The 14,946-nt window shown below is 38.0% G+C and overlaps 2 protein-coding genes across 8 annotated transcripts in view; one reads left to right on the forward strand and one right to left on the reverse strand.

Moving 5' to 3' along the window:
- Positions 1-102: 102 nt before the first annotated feature.
- Positions 103-2,067, reverse strand: LOC306639906 (uncharacterized protein; the record flags this gene model as incomplete). Its single annotated transcript, XM_079103589.1, has 3 exons — positions 103-820; positions 960-1,966; positions 2,062-2,067. The coding sequence occupies 3 exons, from the start codon at positions 2,065-2,067 to the stop codon at positions 502-504; spliced, it is 1,332 nt and encodes a 443-aa protein (XP_078959715.1). The 3' UTR covers positions 103-501.
- ARHGEF12 (Rho guanine nucleotide exchange factor 12) overlaps positions 1,378-14,946 on the forward strand; it is a 139,507-nt gene continuing 125,938 nt past the window's right edge. For 3 of the 7 annotated variants that reach the window (XM_079103130.1, XM_079103132.1, XM_079103135.1), the window contains exon 1: positions 1,379-2,273. In XM_079103130.1, the coding sequence (XP_078959256.1) occupies positions 2,242-2,273 (32 nt within the window). In that variant the 5' untranslated portion in view covers positions 1,379-2,241. Of the gene's footprint in view, positions 2,274-14,946 lie in introns of all 7 variants that reach the window. The other 4 variants (XM_079103131.1, XM_079103133.1, XM_079103136.1 and 1 more) reach the window with 3 other exon arrangements.

Raw genomic sequence — 14,946 nt, forward strand, 5'->3', positions numbered from 1 at the left:
AAAAAAAAAAAAATCCAGCAAAAAAGAGTCGTCACTGGCTTCTGTTTATCTTTTTTTTTTTTTTTTCACCCCTTTCAACCGTCAGCTTGAGCTCATGCATCTATTCAGGGATAATGATCCTTTCATGAACTGTTGTGGAATGACTTTTAGAAACAGCATTGTTAAGAGGTAATTGTTTCCTCTCTCCACATTCACTGTTTATTAGACTGGATTTCCACAAAATGGCTGAAAGTCCCTTACCATCGACGACTCAGGTTTAAGCTCAGAAGTCAGAAAAGAGTTGGATACAGGGGATGGCCACCTTACACGTTCACAGGCAGAACTGGTACTCCAATGGTCCAATACTGAATAATTCCATCATAAAAATAGATAGCTATCTAATGTGTCTACCCTGTACAAAAAGAAATCAGAAAAATAATTGGGAACACTTCAGAGAGAACCGGATCCTATTTACTGGATACTTATATTTTATTTTCTTCTTCTATCTCTTTCCACAACAAGCTAGTTAAGTCGCCATGGAAAGCACCATGCTTCCTCAATTTGGCAAATAATACACTTCATTTTGCCAAGGCAAAACAGCCTAAAAGCAATATTTATACCAAGAAATCCTGGCCCCAGTCCCCAAACCCTTTCTCGCCAGTCCTTCGGGTCTCTCTCCTCCAGCCCAGCCCTGGCAGGCAAGGCTTGTGCGCGACGGACCTCCTCAGAGGACGAGGCCAGCAGGTGCCCCAGGTGAGCGGGCATCGCCAAAACTTGTCTACGCTGGGGTTTGTACCACGAGGGAGGGAGGTTGTCCAGGCACCCGGATCTGAGCTCGCGTCTGGCACTCAAAAGCATTTGATACGTGTTGTCAGGAAATATGAACAACATTCCCCTTAGGAATAAAAGTTTCCAGGACAAGGGGGGCGGGTAATTCCCAAAGAACTCCTCTGGATTGAAGGTCCCAGGTTAAAATTGACCCGGTACAAGCCACATTCGAAGTGCACACCTCGAGAATCCAGAGGGAGGGGGCGACCCGGGTGGGATTCCCGGCGCCGGTGGGCTGCAACCTCCCTCCGGCCCGCAGAACTACTTTTTCGCTCTCCGAAACATGCCTCGGCGGAGGCGTCCGCGCGGGGGCGGCGCAAGCCTGGGACGGCGCGCGGGAGGCGGGTGCGGGGCGCGGGCGGCGCGGCGGAGGGATCCCGGTGAGGCGGCTTCCCGAAGTCAGAGGGGAGGAGGCCCAAAAAGTCGGCGGGGGAGGGGACGAGCTCGCTCCTTCGCTCGCTCGCTGGACGCGCCCGGGCCGGGAAGACAGAACCGGAACCGGAACCCGCGCGCGCGCTCGTAATTGTCGCGCGGCCCCCACCGCCGGCGGCCTCCTCCGCCCTCCACGCGCGCTCCCGCGAGGGCCCCCAGGACCCGGCGAGCCGGCCTTGCGCTGGGAGTGCTGCAGTCGCCGCCGCTCCGGGACCGGGGCTTCCAGGCCGGGCCGGACGGGGACCTCCAGCTCGTCGCGGGAACCGCTGCCTGCCGGAGTGTCGGGGAGGAGCCGCCGCCTCCTGTGCCGACTGCGGAAGAGTCCGGGCCTTAAAGGGATGGGGATCAGCTTGCGGCGCTGAGAGACCCGGTCCCTGTCACCTCGGACTGCGGGACTCCCTCCCCCCCGGCTCGTTCCAGCGCCCGGACCCTGGTGGGGGCGGCGAGGAAGACCAGAGGGGCCCCGGGCCTGGGGACATGGGGCGGCGCGAGCCCGGCGCGGGACGGTCCGAGACTCGGCCGAGAGTGCGACCGCGAGCCGCCGGCAGCCCCAGATAGAGAGCCGGGACCAGAGGGCCTTGCCCTGCCGCGGTTGGCAGTTCGAGGCCCCGCGACTCCGGAGCAGGAGCCGACGCCCGTCCCCGACCCGATTCCACCCCAGCCCCGGAGGGATTCTCGGGTCCCCTCCCCAGGGCTCGCGGACTTCCCTCTGTGACGAAGTTTCCCCCTATGCCTTCTGGAGGATTTTATCGCTAGCTCTACAACTGCCTTCTGGCTGACTTTTCTCGTTTTGTTTTGGGAGATAACTTGTTTTGCTCCAACCCGCATTCCCTTTCCTTGACCCCCATCAATCGGATGTTCTAGATGACTGAATGGAGTTTTGAGTTGGACTTTTGTGCCCTTGCCGGAATTGGGCCTGATCCTAGAGTACTGGGGGTGGGGTGGAGGTGTTACTGTAAAATGCAAGTTGGATAAAAGGAGGACCTCTCGCCAAGGGCCCCAATGAGTGGCACACAGTCGACTATCACGGACAGGTGGGTATGAATTCCTCCTTTGCTTAGCCTCCCAGGATGTGACCCGATCCAACAGGAAAGTCAGTGATTGCAGATTGCCTTTGGCCGGTGAAGTTGACAGGCATAGGGAAAAGAGTTGTTTCGGAGCTGTGCAATTAGTCTAGGGTTTCTGCCAAGTTATCCGGTTGATTGAATTTGGAAATGTAGTGCTTTTTGGAGAGAAACTTTCCCCAGAGAAGAGGTAAGGAAAACCATGATTGTGGTTTTCTGTCCGTAGTGTGTATTAGAATTCTGTACTCATCTTGAAGCAAGAGGAAGGTCATTTTGGGTGAAGGTCAGTTCCTGAAGTCGATGAGTTTTGGTGCATCATTGGATTTACTCTTTAGACCTTGTTACATTTTTGAAATTTCTATCCTTGAACTTAATTTTCAGCCTGCGCATGGTGCTTTGTGAACTTGATCTCTTTTAAGTGTTGACCTGAAGTGTTTAATTATTAATTGTCTAATAATTTTCCAGAATGTTGACATTGCCAGTAAATCAAAGGCTCTTGCTGGAGGCAGTATCCAGGAGCTGAAAGAAATGAGGGAAACTATGGGACTTGCTTTAATTATGTATTTTAATATTTCATCTCCCAGAAACTCTTGGTTTTAAGGGATGGAAACCCTAAGCAAGGCGCAAGCATGGCAAGTGGATATTGTTTACTTATCAGTGTTGCAGGATGGTGTGTATAGACTATGCCATGGTTGAACTGGAGTTCCCTGTCTTTAAGAGTTAATCATAAGTTAAGCGATAACAACATACATATTGTGAGCTTCCTTTACTGCATTTTGTTTCTGAATTTAATTAGGACTGTATTACTTCCAAAGTTCAGTCAGCTCACTTTATATCGAAGTCAGCCTTCAAACTATTACATCATAAAAACAGATCAAATAACTTGAATTGAAAGGCAAATCTCAGATGAAGAGTGCAACAATAATGCTCCTTCAGAAAGTAGTTTAATTTCCTAATAAGAGAGTTTCGCCCAATTGTGAGACTCATTTGTTGATTTTAAAAGGGCCAAATTCCATTATCATACCATAACAGCTACTCCAGAAACAGAACTTCCTCTTCCTGTTGATGCTTTGCAGTGTCACATGAATGTTCACCTAAAAGATTCCATTAAATATTTCAACTATTTATCCATTGCATATTTTGTTAAGTGGGCTTTCATTTTTAGTGAACTAATTTTTAATTTTTCTGAGAATACACTTCACATGAGTAGTATATTCTTCTTTTCTTCTAGTTATCGGTGTTTCTTTTCCTTACAGGGTGTTTTGCTTCTGAGAAATCACTTTCATGGGTGTGTGGATAATTGTTTTCCTGGTTCATTCAATCCTTGCCCTTTTTGTTGAACCTGTAGACAAGAAGTCTTACAGGAATTGATGAGGTGTTGATTTTCATTGAGGTGCTGGGAGTTTAATTTGTAGAAATAGAACTTAGGGTCACCAACTCTTCCTATACAAAAGTCACTTAAAAACCCCAAGAAATGATTTGTCTTCAGCTTTGCTTTTCATTTTTTGGAAATAAAATCTTGGAATTTGTGTCCTTTTTTTTTTTTTTGTAATTTAGATAGCATAGCAACATTAATAAGCATGCAATTATTGAAAGCCTCTTCTTTGCCAGACTTTGGGATAGGCATAAAAGATGATTATTTTAAGATTAATCTCTAAATTGTTTTGAGGATTAACAATGGTTCAGGTACTGCCTAATTTGACATTATTTTTATTTTTGAATTTTTTTTAATATTTAAATTTTTATTTTATTTTTTGGTACTGGGGATTGAACTCAGGGGTGCTTAACATCCCCACCCCTTTTTAATTTCATTTTGAGAAGGGGTCTCAGTAAGTTTCTTAGGCCTTGCTGAGTTGCTGAGCTTGACCTTGAACTTGTGATCCGCCTGCCTCAACCTCCTGAGTCCCTGGAATTACAGGCATGCACCATTATACCTGGCTTATTTTTTTAAAGATTTTTCTTTTTTAGTACTGGGGATTGAACCTAGGGTCACTTTACCACTAAATTATATCGTCTGTTCTTTATGTGGTTTTTTTTTTTTTTTTTTTTTTTTTATCTCATTAAGTTGCTGAGGGTCTTGCTAAATTGCTGAGGCTGGCCTCCAATTTCTAATCCTCCTGACTCAGTCTCCTGAGTCACTGGGGTTATAGGCTTGTGCCACTGTTCGTGGCCTTTGACATAATTTTTAGAAGATAAAAAACAAAACAAAACAGAAAAGCCACTTAATTTTGCTGAGACCTGTTTCTTAGGAATTTATTACTAATAATTTAAAAATGAGAATTATGTGACTTTACCTTTAAACACATCTATCACCTTATCCTGTGACTATAAAGCAGCCATTTCTCTTTAAGGGTAGTTCCTGATTTGAATATCTGTTGAGGTGAAATCTAAAAGTAATGGTTTTAGTATTATTTCTGTGCCAGGGTGTCTTAACAATGTTATAACTATAGAATAATTTCTAGCTTCCTCTTAATCCTGTACCTAATTTTTTTTTTTTTTTTAAACTGTCTGCTCTAATTTGTGCTGAGTGTACTTTACTGATTCTGGGACTATTGGCAAATTAATAGTGCCAGTGTAGCTTTTTAGAGATCCTTTCAAGTTTGAAGTACTGTATGTGGTATGGCTTTGTTCTGTAGAGTGTAGGAACCACCAGGCCAGCTGTGTGAGTTGGAGTTCTTTCATTGTGGTGCTTCTGACTACAGAGTCTGTCTGTCCTCAGTTGAAATCGGACTAGCTGGTTTTGGGCGTTGTTCTGTTTTGCAGTTTGTGGCAGGCGACACATGGCTGAACAAGATAAGAAGGGTTTTATTCTTGTGTTAGGGACGTGCTGGGGCTGGGATGGAATTCAGCTATGTTTAGTCTCTGATTGGTCACTTTGGATACTTAGAACTCTGTTACATCCTGTTATTATTTTGCAGTTAAATTAACACATTCATTTGCTCCCTTTCTCCTCCTTTTTCTTTTATTCTCCAGTCCCCACTTCTTTTTTTTTTTTTTTTTTTTTTTTTAAAGTTAAAAAACCTCAAACTACATTCATGGTAGCTATTGTTTCTATGTGGTATATCTGAGCAGCTTTAAAAAAAAAAAAAATCTAGGACCTCAGAGGATATATAGCTCGGTGGAGGAGGGCTTGTCTGTCATGTACAAGGTCCTGGGTTCAATCCTCAGTACCACCAACAAAACAAAAACAAAAAACAAAGAAATTAAGTCATTGATGTATGTATACTTTCTGGTCTCTAGGTTTTGTAACTTCTGTGAAACCAGTAGACTGTAGTTTTCAAGGTTTAGAGTAAGCACTTGAAAAGTGGTAGAAATGGCTGCTTGCTGGTTTTTAGTCTGCATTAAATGCTGCATTCATACCTAAAATGTATCCTAATTGTTTCTAATCTATCTACTTGCCTTTCTTCTATGCCTGAGAGCTTAGCCATGCTATGATAATTAGAGTTTCTTTTGAGGGATAAAGAGGAGAGAATTCTCTTTCAGTGGTTTCAGTAAATGATTTCACGACAGATTCCATAACTGAATTTTCAAGTTACAGGACAGTAAAGTTATGAGGATCTTCCCTGAAATAAATGAATCTTTGTTTTGTCTGTGACTTATGGATTTTTTTGTTTTTTATTTGTAGATAAAGGTTTTTGATTGTAATAGAATTTTCTTCGCACTGAATTCAGTGCGAAGCAAATTTGACTGAAATTGTTTGACTGAAGCAGACTTTGAAAGTGAATGTGGAGACCTGTAACTTTATATGCATGTGCTCAGTAATTAGCATTTTTATTCAGGATACTTTTCCTGCCAGAGTTGCCATATACTAATACTTTTGGTTAAAAAAAAGAATTCATATTTATCTGCTATATTTAAGGTTATATGAGTCATTGTCTGCAAGGCGAAATTACTTGTAATATTTTCTTGTAAAGTCAGTCATTTGATTTACACAAAATTGAAATTGGGGATAAGGATCACAGTGCTAGCTTTGCAGTATTTTATTTTTTTATTTTATGTTCTTTTGGTACTGGGGATTGAACCCAGGGTGCATTAGCAGTGAGCTACATCCCCAGCCTTTTTTAAAAAAATTCTTTTCTTTTATTTTGAGACAGGATCTGGTTAAGTTGCTTAGAGTCTGAGTTTCTGAGGCTGCCCTCAAACTTGCCAACTTGATATCCCCAGTTGCTGGGATTACCACCATGTTGGGCCTGCATTATTTTATATTTGTATTTTCTTTTAGTTTAGCATAAAATTTTGATTCATATAGGTATGCAGTAGTGCATCCATTTGTATATTTTTCTGTGAGTCAACATGTAAAGTACAAAGCAAATTTTTAAGAAGTATTAAGCCATAATAGCACACTTTTAAGATATTTGTATTTATTCATTGAGTTGACAAGATAAATTTTGTTTGAAATTATTACACAAGTAAGTTAAACTGATGTTACTACTTAATCACTTTGGTGGTTCCCAGTTGTCAATACATAGTCTATAATAATGAATTGGTGTGTAAGTTTTTTTTTTTTTCCCCTAAAAACTGTTTGAGTTTTCTCAATTTAAAAAATAAAGTTTGAGACAGATGTTCATGGAACCTATAAGTAGATTTTACATATTCTGTGAGCAAGCAATTGGGAAAAAAATCTTTTGAGTATACATATGTGATTGCCATGGGTCACAGAAATAGCAGGATATTTGAATGGTTCTCCAGAGGTAATTCAAGGGACTCTTTTGCAGCTAATAATTTTATCTTATTATAGATACTACTGGGCTAGGGGTCTTACTACTGGGTTAGGGGTCTTGCTTAGTGGTAGAGTGCTTGGCTCACATGCAAGAGGCTCTAGGTTCTATCCCCAGGACCAGCAAAAAAAAAAAAAAAAAAAATTATATAGAAAGTGGCCAACCACATTTTCAGTTACAGAAAGCTTAACTTCATTTGATCTCATCTGTTAAAACTTGGTCTTGATGTTGTTTTAAAGCTTAAAGCTTTTAGTAATTAGGCCATTTGAATAGAAATTCTAAAACCCATAAAATTATAATTTTATTTTTTGTTTTAAATAAAATACTCATGTATGTAATGAGATCCTATGGTATTATAATTTTTTAAACGTTTGCAATATTTTCAGTTCAGTATGGGGCAGATCACGTGTTTGCCATTTAAACAGTAAGATAACATGGAGTTTAAGACAAGATTACGAAACTGGAAAGTACAGACCCAAGATTTTAACCTAGATTATCTGACTTTCAAGTTCCCTATTTTTCACGTTAAATTGTTGTCTTTTTATGTGTCTTATTTTTCTGTTCTATTTTAGTAACTTTCCAACCTCACCATATTATAGCTGGCTTTTTCTCTTGTAGGATGCTTTCTTTCTAGTACCTTATCTATACTAACTTTAAATATCTCTAGAGGATAAAGCTTCTATCACTTCCTCAGGAGACTGAACAGCAAACTGATAGATCTTAGGAAGATTTTCCTGATCTTTTTTGTTTATTTGTTTTGGTACCAGAGATTGAATCCAGTGGCACTTAACCACTGAACTACATCTCCAGCCCTTTTAGTTTTTTCTTTTGAGTCAGGGTAAGTTACCCAGGGCCTTGCTAAGTTGCTGGGGCTGGCTTTGAACTTGTGATCCTCCTCTCTTAGTCTGCCAAGCTGCTGGGATGACAGGTTTGTGCCACTACACCTGGCTGATTTTCCTGATCTTTAATCCAACTTTTCTATTTTTCTTTCTTCCTCCTCCTCCATCATCATCATCACTATCATCACCACCATCATCCTGGGGATGGAACCCAGGGGTGCTTTACCACTGAGTTAGTAGTAAACGAATTTTTTTTTTTTTTATTTTAATTTTTAAATTTTGAGATAGGGCCTCACTAAGTTTCTGAGGCTGTCTTTGAACTTGTGATCTTCCTGCCTCAGCCTCTTGAGTCCCCGAGATTATGGATGTGTGTCACCATGCTAGCTCAAACTTAACTTGGGTTGTCCTGTTTAAGTAACATGCCATGTTCTTGCTATTCCAAGCTACATAATGCTCTCTTTCTAGTTAATGTTTATATGACTAAATGGTTTAGACAGTAATTCATTGCTATTTTCATTCCCCTACCTTCCTTATTTTTTGCTTAGCTACATGGTATGTTCCTGTTGATCCATTGTCTAAAAATCAACCTGTCTTTCTTAATATTTTATTAACTTTTTCCAATTGCTCTCCTAGTACATTTTTCCTTTAGTTTCTCTCCTAGTACAAAATATGATATTCTGTATTTTATCTTGATCCATATTTTAGAGAAGCAAATACTAACTTTAGTTTTACAGTGATTCAGGGGCATAACCCAAAATTACAGGTAGAAAGATTTTAAATTTTAATTAACTTTTATTTCATTTCATTTGGAATGCTACGGTTTGAACCTAGGGCCTCACACGTTCTAGGCAAGTACTCTACTACTGAGCCACATCCTCAGCACCACTATTACTTTAGGTAGTTTTCAGAATGAATGTAAGAGGTGTAGCAATCAAATGAAACAAACTTATACAAATAGTATAATTACTAAGTCATCTGAACAATTACTGACAGTCATAGAAGTTTTTTTTCCAGACTTATTCTTTCAAATATAGTGCCCTTAATGTAACAGATGTTTTAATTATATGACAAAAAGGTAGAGCACAGAAATTCTAAGTGTTAGGAGCCAGTCAGGTGGGTTGGGGTTATGACTCAGTGGGAGAGTGCTTGCCTAGCATGTGTGAGGCACTGATATAATTCTCAGCACTGCATATAAATCCATAAAATAAGGGTCCATCAACAACTAATAAAAATATTTAAAAAAAATAAATCAGATGTGAGATAAAGCATCTTTGGGGTGAAGAGATGATTGTAGCTTTAAGATAAAGTAGCTGTTGTAATATTGTGAGATATATCTGGAAAACTGTTACTTTGACAGTGGGTTTTTTTTTTTTTTTCCCAGTCTGTGTTACTTTAGATTGTGTGTCTTTCTTTCTTTCTTTTTTAATTAAGTTTTAGTTTGTCTTCTGTTATTTTTTCCTGTCAGCGAAATGACCTGCAATGTTTAGCAGTATTATTTCCAACAAAATATATTGTTAAAATATCCGCATTTTACTTGTTGCCATTGTATTTGTAAGAATTGTTACTAATGACAAGACTGTAACACAAAAAGTGGGTAGATTACTGTAAAATACTTAAGATTATAGAGCTCTTAACTATTTTATCTGTAGATCTTTTTCTTTGATACTAATTGAATATAAAATTATTTACATAGACATCTTTATATTTTGTTAGTAATTTTAGAATTTTGGAAACATGCCAAATTTAGAGCATTTTACTTTTTAACATAAAATGTCTGGGATATCAAGATAGCCATATATGGAAGATATTTCTAAGACTTCAAGAGAGTTTTATGAAGCTAGTGGCTGAAGTAATTTTAAGTGTGTTTTTTCTGTAGAGGTGATACATAATGATGCTGAAGGTCAGATGCTGTGCTCAAGTTACATAAGCATGTGTTTGTTGTCTTTTGGTAAAGAAGAGACTAAGTTAACCTTATTGAATTAACGTGCACTAGCACAGCTGACAGATTCATACCAAAACAGGATCTTTTACTAATTCAAATGCTGAGTCCTGGTTTTTTAAATCATAATCACATGACAGGCCTGGGTGGTTTCCCAGTGTTTAGAAACAAGCAAATCTAATGGCTAGTGAAAAATTGTTCCCTATCTTGGGACTGTGAGTAAGAATTTATGCAGAAATTAGAAGTATACAGGAGAACTTAGTTTAGTTAATGCTTATAGTTAGCTATTTGTCACACTGCTATTCCTTTCGTCATTGCAGTTGTAGTTACTTAAAGATAATGCTCTGAAAAATGAAACAAAAAATAAAGATAATGCTCTGAGACCACTGTATTGGTCAGATATTACATATAAATGCTGATTTTTCAGTTCATACACTTAAAAGATCAAAGAGCATTTTGTAGATTTTCCATGAATTCAGAAAATGTAGATTATTCTGTTGTACAGAAGTTGTTGGCAACTTCCTCAGTGTCTGAAGGAATTATACCTGAAATTGATCACAAAATGCAGAAAATGGCTATGTGCTGTCCATAAGAATAGCATATCTCTCCAGTATACTTTGATACACAGGAAATTCTGTGAAGGAGCTTAACCATGTCCTCCTATAGATTTTAGATGGGTTATCTGCCGGTGTTCCAGACACAAGCTGATATGTTGTGGTTTGCCCAGTATAGCTTCTGTGGTTTACTCAGAGGAAGTGGTTCTTGTGGGTGAAGGTCTGATCCTTTTGGAGATTGTTGGTGGCACATGCACTGTCAGCTTATTTCCTGTTTTATTGGCTGTTTGGGCAAGACCTTCTCAGGGCAAGTAAGTACTACTGAAGGGGGGCGGTATTTAAGTATTTTGTAGTGGCAGGTAGATTATGTTGTATAATATCTATCTCTCCACTGATAGGAGGGTTAAAATAATGTTTGAAAAGTGCTTTGAGATCCTAGAATGAAAAGTGCAGACATGTTCCTAGTCATATTTGCAGGTTACTGCTATGTATCCTGCTCGACTGAAGTAAGAACATGCTCTTGTAATAAAATGTTACTCTACTGAACTTGATTTCTGTAACCATCGAAGTGTTGTTTAATCTCCAAAAGAGTTATAGGCCAGGTGCAGCTGCTCATGAGGCTGAGACAGGAGGATTGCAAGGATGAGGTCTGTCTCAAATAAAAAAGCATGGGGGTGTAGCTCAGTAGAAGAGTACCCTTAAGTTCAGTCTTCAGTACTGAGAAAAAAGGAAAAAGTTATAATTAGAATTTTTTCCTTTTTTCTTCTTCCAACTCTCCTTTTAAATTTTACCTACATGAGCTAATTTAGTAGAGTATCTTGTATATGATTACTGGTTAAGGCCTAGTCACCAAACAACACAGCAAGCTTATTCATCAGTTTTATTGGAATACTAAAATAATAAAATTGAGAGAATTTCCTTTGAGTCCAGTAGCTATACCATCCATATGCAAAACCCTATATTTGTTCTGCTGAAATTTGAAAATAAGCAAACATAGAATTGAATATGTCATATGCTTTATTTTGGGGGGTGTTGAGAGGAGACTTTCTTTAAATTTAAATTGTCAATTTTTTATTCCTCAAGGGTAGGAGGATAATTCTTATTCATTTTAAAGTAATTATTAGCTTTATTTTAGTTTATTTATTTATTTTTTTAATTTGGAAAAGCATAAGGAAGAAAAAAATAACTCAAATGATTCAGCTATTTAGATGTTTCTGCTCAGGTTAAATGTACAACACACAGAAAATTAAACATTATGTAATGGTATTAAATAAGAAGTTTTCTTTTGATCGTGCCCTTACCCCAATGCATCCATTAGTTCTTAGATACTCTTCTCAATGGTAATTATACTTTTAATTTTTTCTTTTGGCTGATCTTCCAAAACATTTAAAAAATATACCAGTCTCTCATTTCAATAGTCTTTGCATCTTTATCCCACAGTATGTGGACGTATCAGCTTTTGCTATATCATGCTGCCATATCAATACCTTCAGATTGTTGTGTCAGCAGTGGATGGCTGCAGTGTTGCTTCACATGTCTTAAGAAACACATGACTGAAGAAACATTCCCTGTCTAGGATATGGCATTATCATGGCAGAATAAAATAGCAAAGAAAACTGATGCAAATATTAGTTTACATCCTCAGTCATGGTGTACGTCACATTAGCTCAAATGGCGTTGACCAAAACAGGTAATATGGTCAAGCTGATTGTCTCCAAGGTAGAATATATACTCCTCCCACAGGTGGCATTGTAAGTCACATGATAATGTGAGGCTGTGTAATCCTATTAAGGAAGGAAACAGGAAGTTGAATAATTAGGGACAATAATATAGTGTACCACAGGAGGTGCTCTCTAAATGATTGTTATATGGGTTGTTTTGAGTCTGTGAACAATTTTTTTTTTGGGGTGTGTTTTTTTAATGGAAAAATCTTAAGCATATATAAAAGTGCAGAGAATGGTATGTTGAACCTCCATGTTCCCATCATTAATTTCAACAATTATTAATGCATGGACAGTCTTGGTTCATCTGTCTCCTTAAAGTCCCTAAGGAATTATTTTGGAGCAGTTTCTGGATATCATAATTTTACCCATAAATATTTTACTAATTACTATCTATTTTACTAATTAAGTATCTCTAAAAGATGATGTTTGAAAATGTGACTTACACTAAATTCTTACTGTCTTAAAGTTTGAGGTCATGGTGCTATGGATCGATAGGTGTCAAGTGGGAGAGGATGTTTGTGGAGTGTATCTGGAATTTAATAGTGAGGGCTTGTTTTGATTTCATTTTGAAATTTCTGGAGGAGGCTTACAATAGAATGTCATCTATTTTCCAGCCTTTACTCCACTTTAGGGTGTGTGTGTGTGTGTGTGTGTGTGTGTGTGTGTGTGTGTGTGTCAGAAGAAGGTAATTAACCTCTGGAAAAAATAACATTGCAACAGATTTGATTTGCAGGAGGTTTCGTTTCTCACTGAGCCTCTGTTGGTATGATGCCAATTGAAAGGAATCCCAGCGCTTAATGGCTTCAGCTCTTCTGGGAGCTCTGTCAGTGATGTTATTTACTCTGGAGAAGTACATCAAAACCATTTATAAAAATTCCCTGTTCACCTGTACTATTTGTTGCACTGAGAAAGGGTCTTTCATATCTTCAAGGCAATCCCTAAAGTATAAAAGAAAGTGAGTTTATCTAACTTTAGTTTAGAAATCATTAAAGCCACTTTCAGCTGCTCAAGTTAATTCGTCAGAGCACCTTAAAGCCTCCATTTTTGTTTCCAGATGTCAGTGTCATCCGTAAGTTTATTTGACATTTCCATGGTTGTAGGGTGTAAGAGGCATTATATTATAGATGTAAGATCATAAGTTTTACAGGCTGTTTTCTTTTGGGAGAAACAGTGGGAAGCAAATTAAAGAAATAATCCCCTTTTCAGTTTATAGATTGGTAGGTGACAATAAGGTAGTCAAAGAGAGTTTACACAGTTTAGTGAATATATGTTATTGTATATAACACAATGAAAATATCTTAGTATCACTGTCAAATTTATTTTCTTCATTGGCTTATCATTGCATAGAGACATTTAGATTAGTCTTCATAGTTATTTAAGTAGCTTTAGTTAACTAAAAGTTATATTGTTAAATTCATTTCAGAATCTTTTTAGGGATTACAGGAAAAAATGGTGATCTCTGGCTTATAAATAAAATTACTTAAATTTGGGTTTTTCTTGCCTTTGAATTGATTCTAGCTTTGGTTGCTTGGGAAAATATACTCTATTTAAAATATTTAAAAACCAACACTTCCCCCATGGAGAATAACTCTTTAATTTGCTGTTTTTTCAATTGTTTTATCACAATTGAAAACTTTTTTTTTTTTTAGAGGTAATAGTTTGTCAGTACCTTTGTCAAGAAAATGTGTTTTAGTTGCATTTCAGTTGAATTTGCTAGAAGGCAATTTAAGGAAAGGTTTGTGGTTTCTAGTTAACTGTATTTACCCAGAAATCCTACATGATTAGAATCCTTGCAACAACGTTTAAAGTAAATTGGGTGTGTTGCCTGGATGTGGACAGTAAAAAAAAGAGAGAGAGAGAAGCTTCCCACCCTGCAATTATAGTTTAATAGGATACAGGATACAAGTCTGTGTACAAAAATGGGAATTAAGTCACATATTACATGCACAAATATTATAAATTATATTAATTTGATTCCCCTATCAGAAGTTTTCTTGAGATTATTCTTTTTTTAAGAAAATATATTTAAAATTGTAGATGGACACGATACCTTTGTTTATTTATTTATCTTTTTATGTGGTTCTGAAGATTGAACCCAGGACCTCAGATGTGCTAGGGATGCAGTCTACCAATGAGCCACAACCCCAACCCTGAGATTTTTATTTTTTGTCAGAGATTAAAAGTAGCCTTTAAAAAGTAGCCCTGAATTTGATGTATGGGGGAGGGGAGTGAATATGTGTGTGTATGTGTGTGTATATGTATATATTTTTTGCTCTTGTTAGAGAAATAGAAGGGAACTGAATGAGGATGATGAGTATGGATTGGTGTGTCAGATTTGTTCTGATATTTACTAGCCAGGAGACCTTAGGCAAATTCTTTTCTGAACAGCAGTTTAGTTTTCTCATTAATAAAATATGTGAATAATACTTATTTTGAAGAGTTGTATGAAGATTAAATGAGAAAGTATGTAAGCACCTGGCCCATAATTAGAGGTAAGCCGTAGTAGCTGTTACTGTTTAAAACCTCAGAAATTAGTTATGTTTTCCTAAGCCTTGGATCTATGCTTGTGATATGATTTTGAATTCACATGTATTTGCAGCTGCTGCTGGTGGAAAAATAATTATTCCCTCCCCCACTTGCTGTGATAATATACCTTATCTTTTATATTTAAGATTATAGGCCATTTAAAAAAGTAATTACTTATTTTTATGCAGTGTTAAGGATCGAACCCATAGCCTCACACATGCTAGATAAGCACTCTGCCACTGAGCTACAGCCCCAGCCCCAAATTATAGGCTATGTTTTAGAATTAAGGTGTATTTGGAAATGAGGACTAGATTTTTAAAAGTTCAGATTGTAGAGCAGTAAC

This window comes from Sciurus vulgaris (assembly GCF_902686455.1).
Source record: "Sciurus vulgaris genome assembly, chromosome: 11".
Lineage (NCBI taxonomy): Eukaryota > Metazoa > Chordata > Mammalia > Rodentia > Sciuridae > Sciurus > Sciurus vulgaris.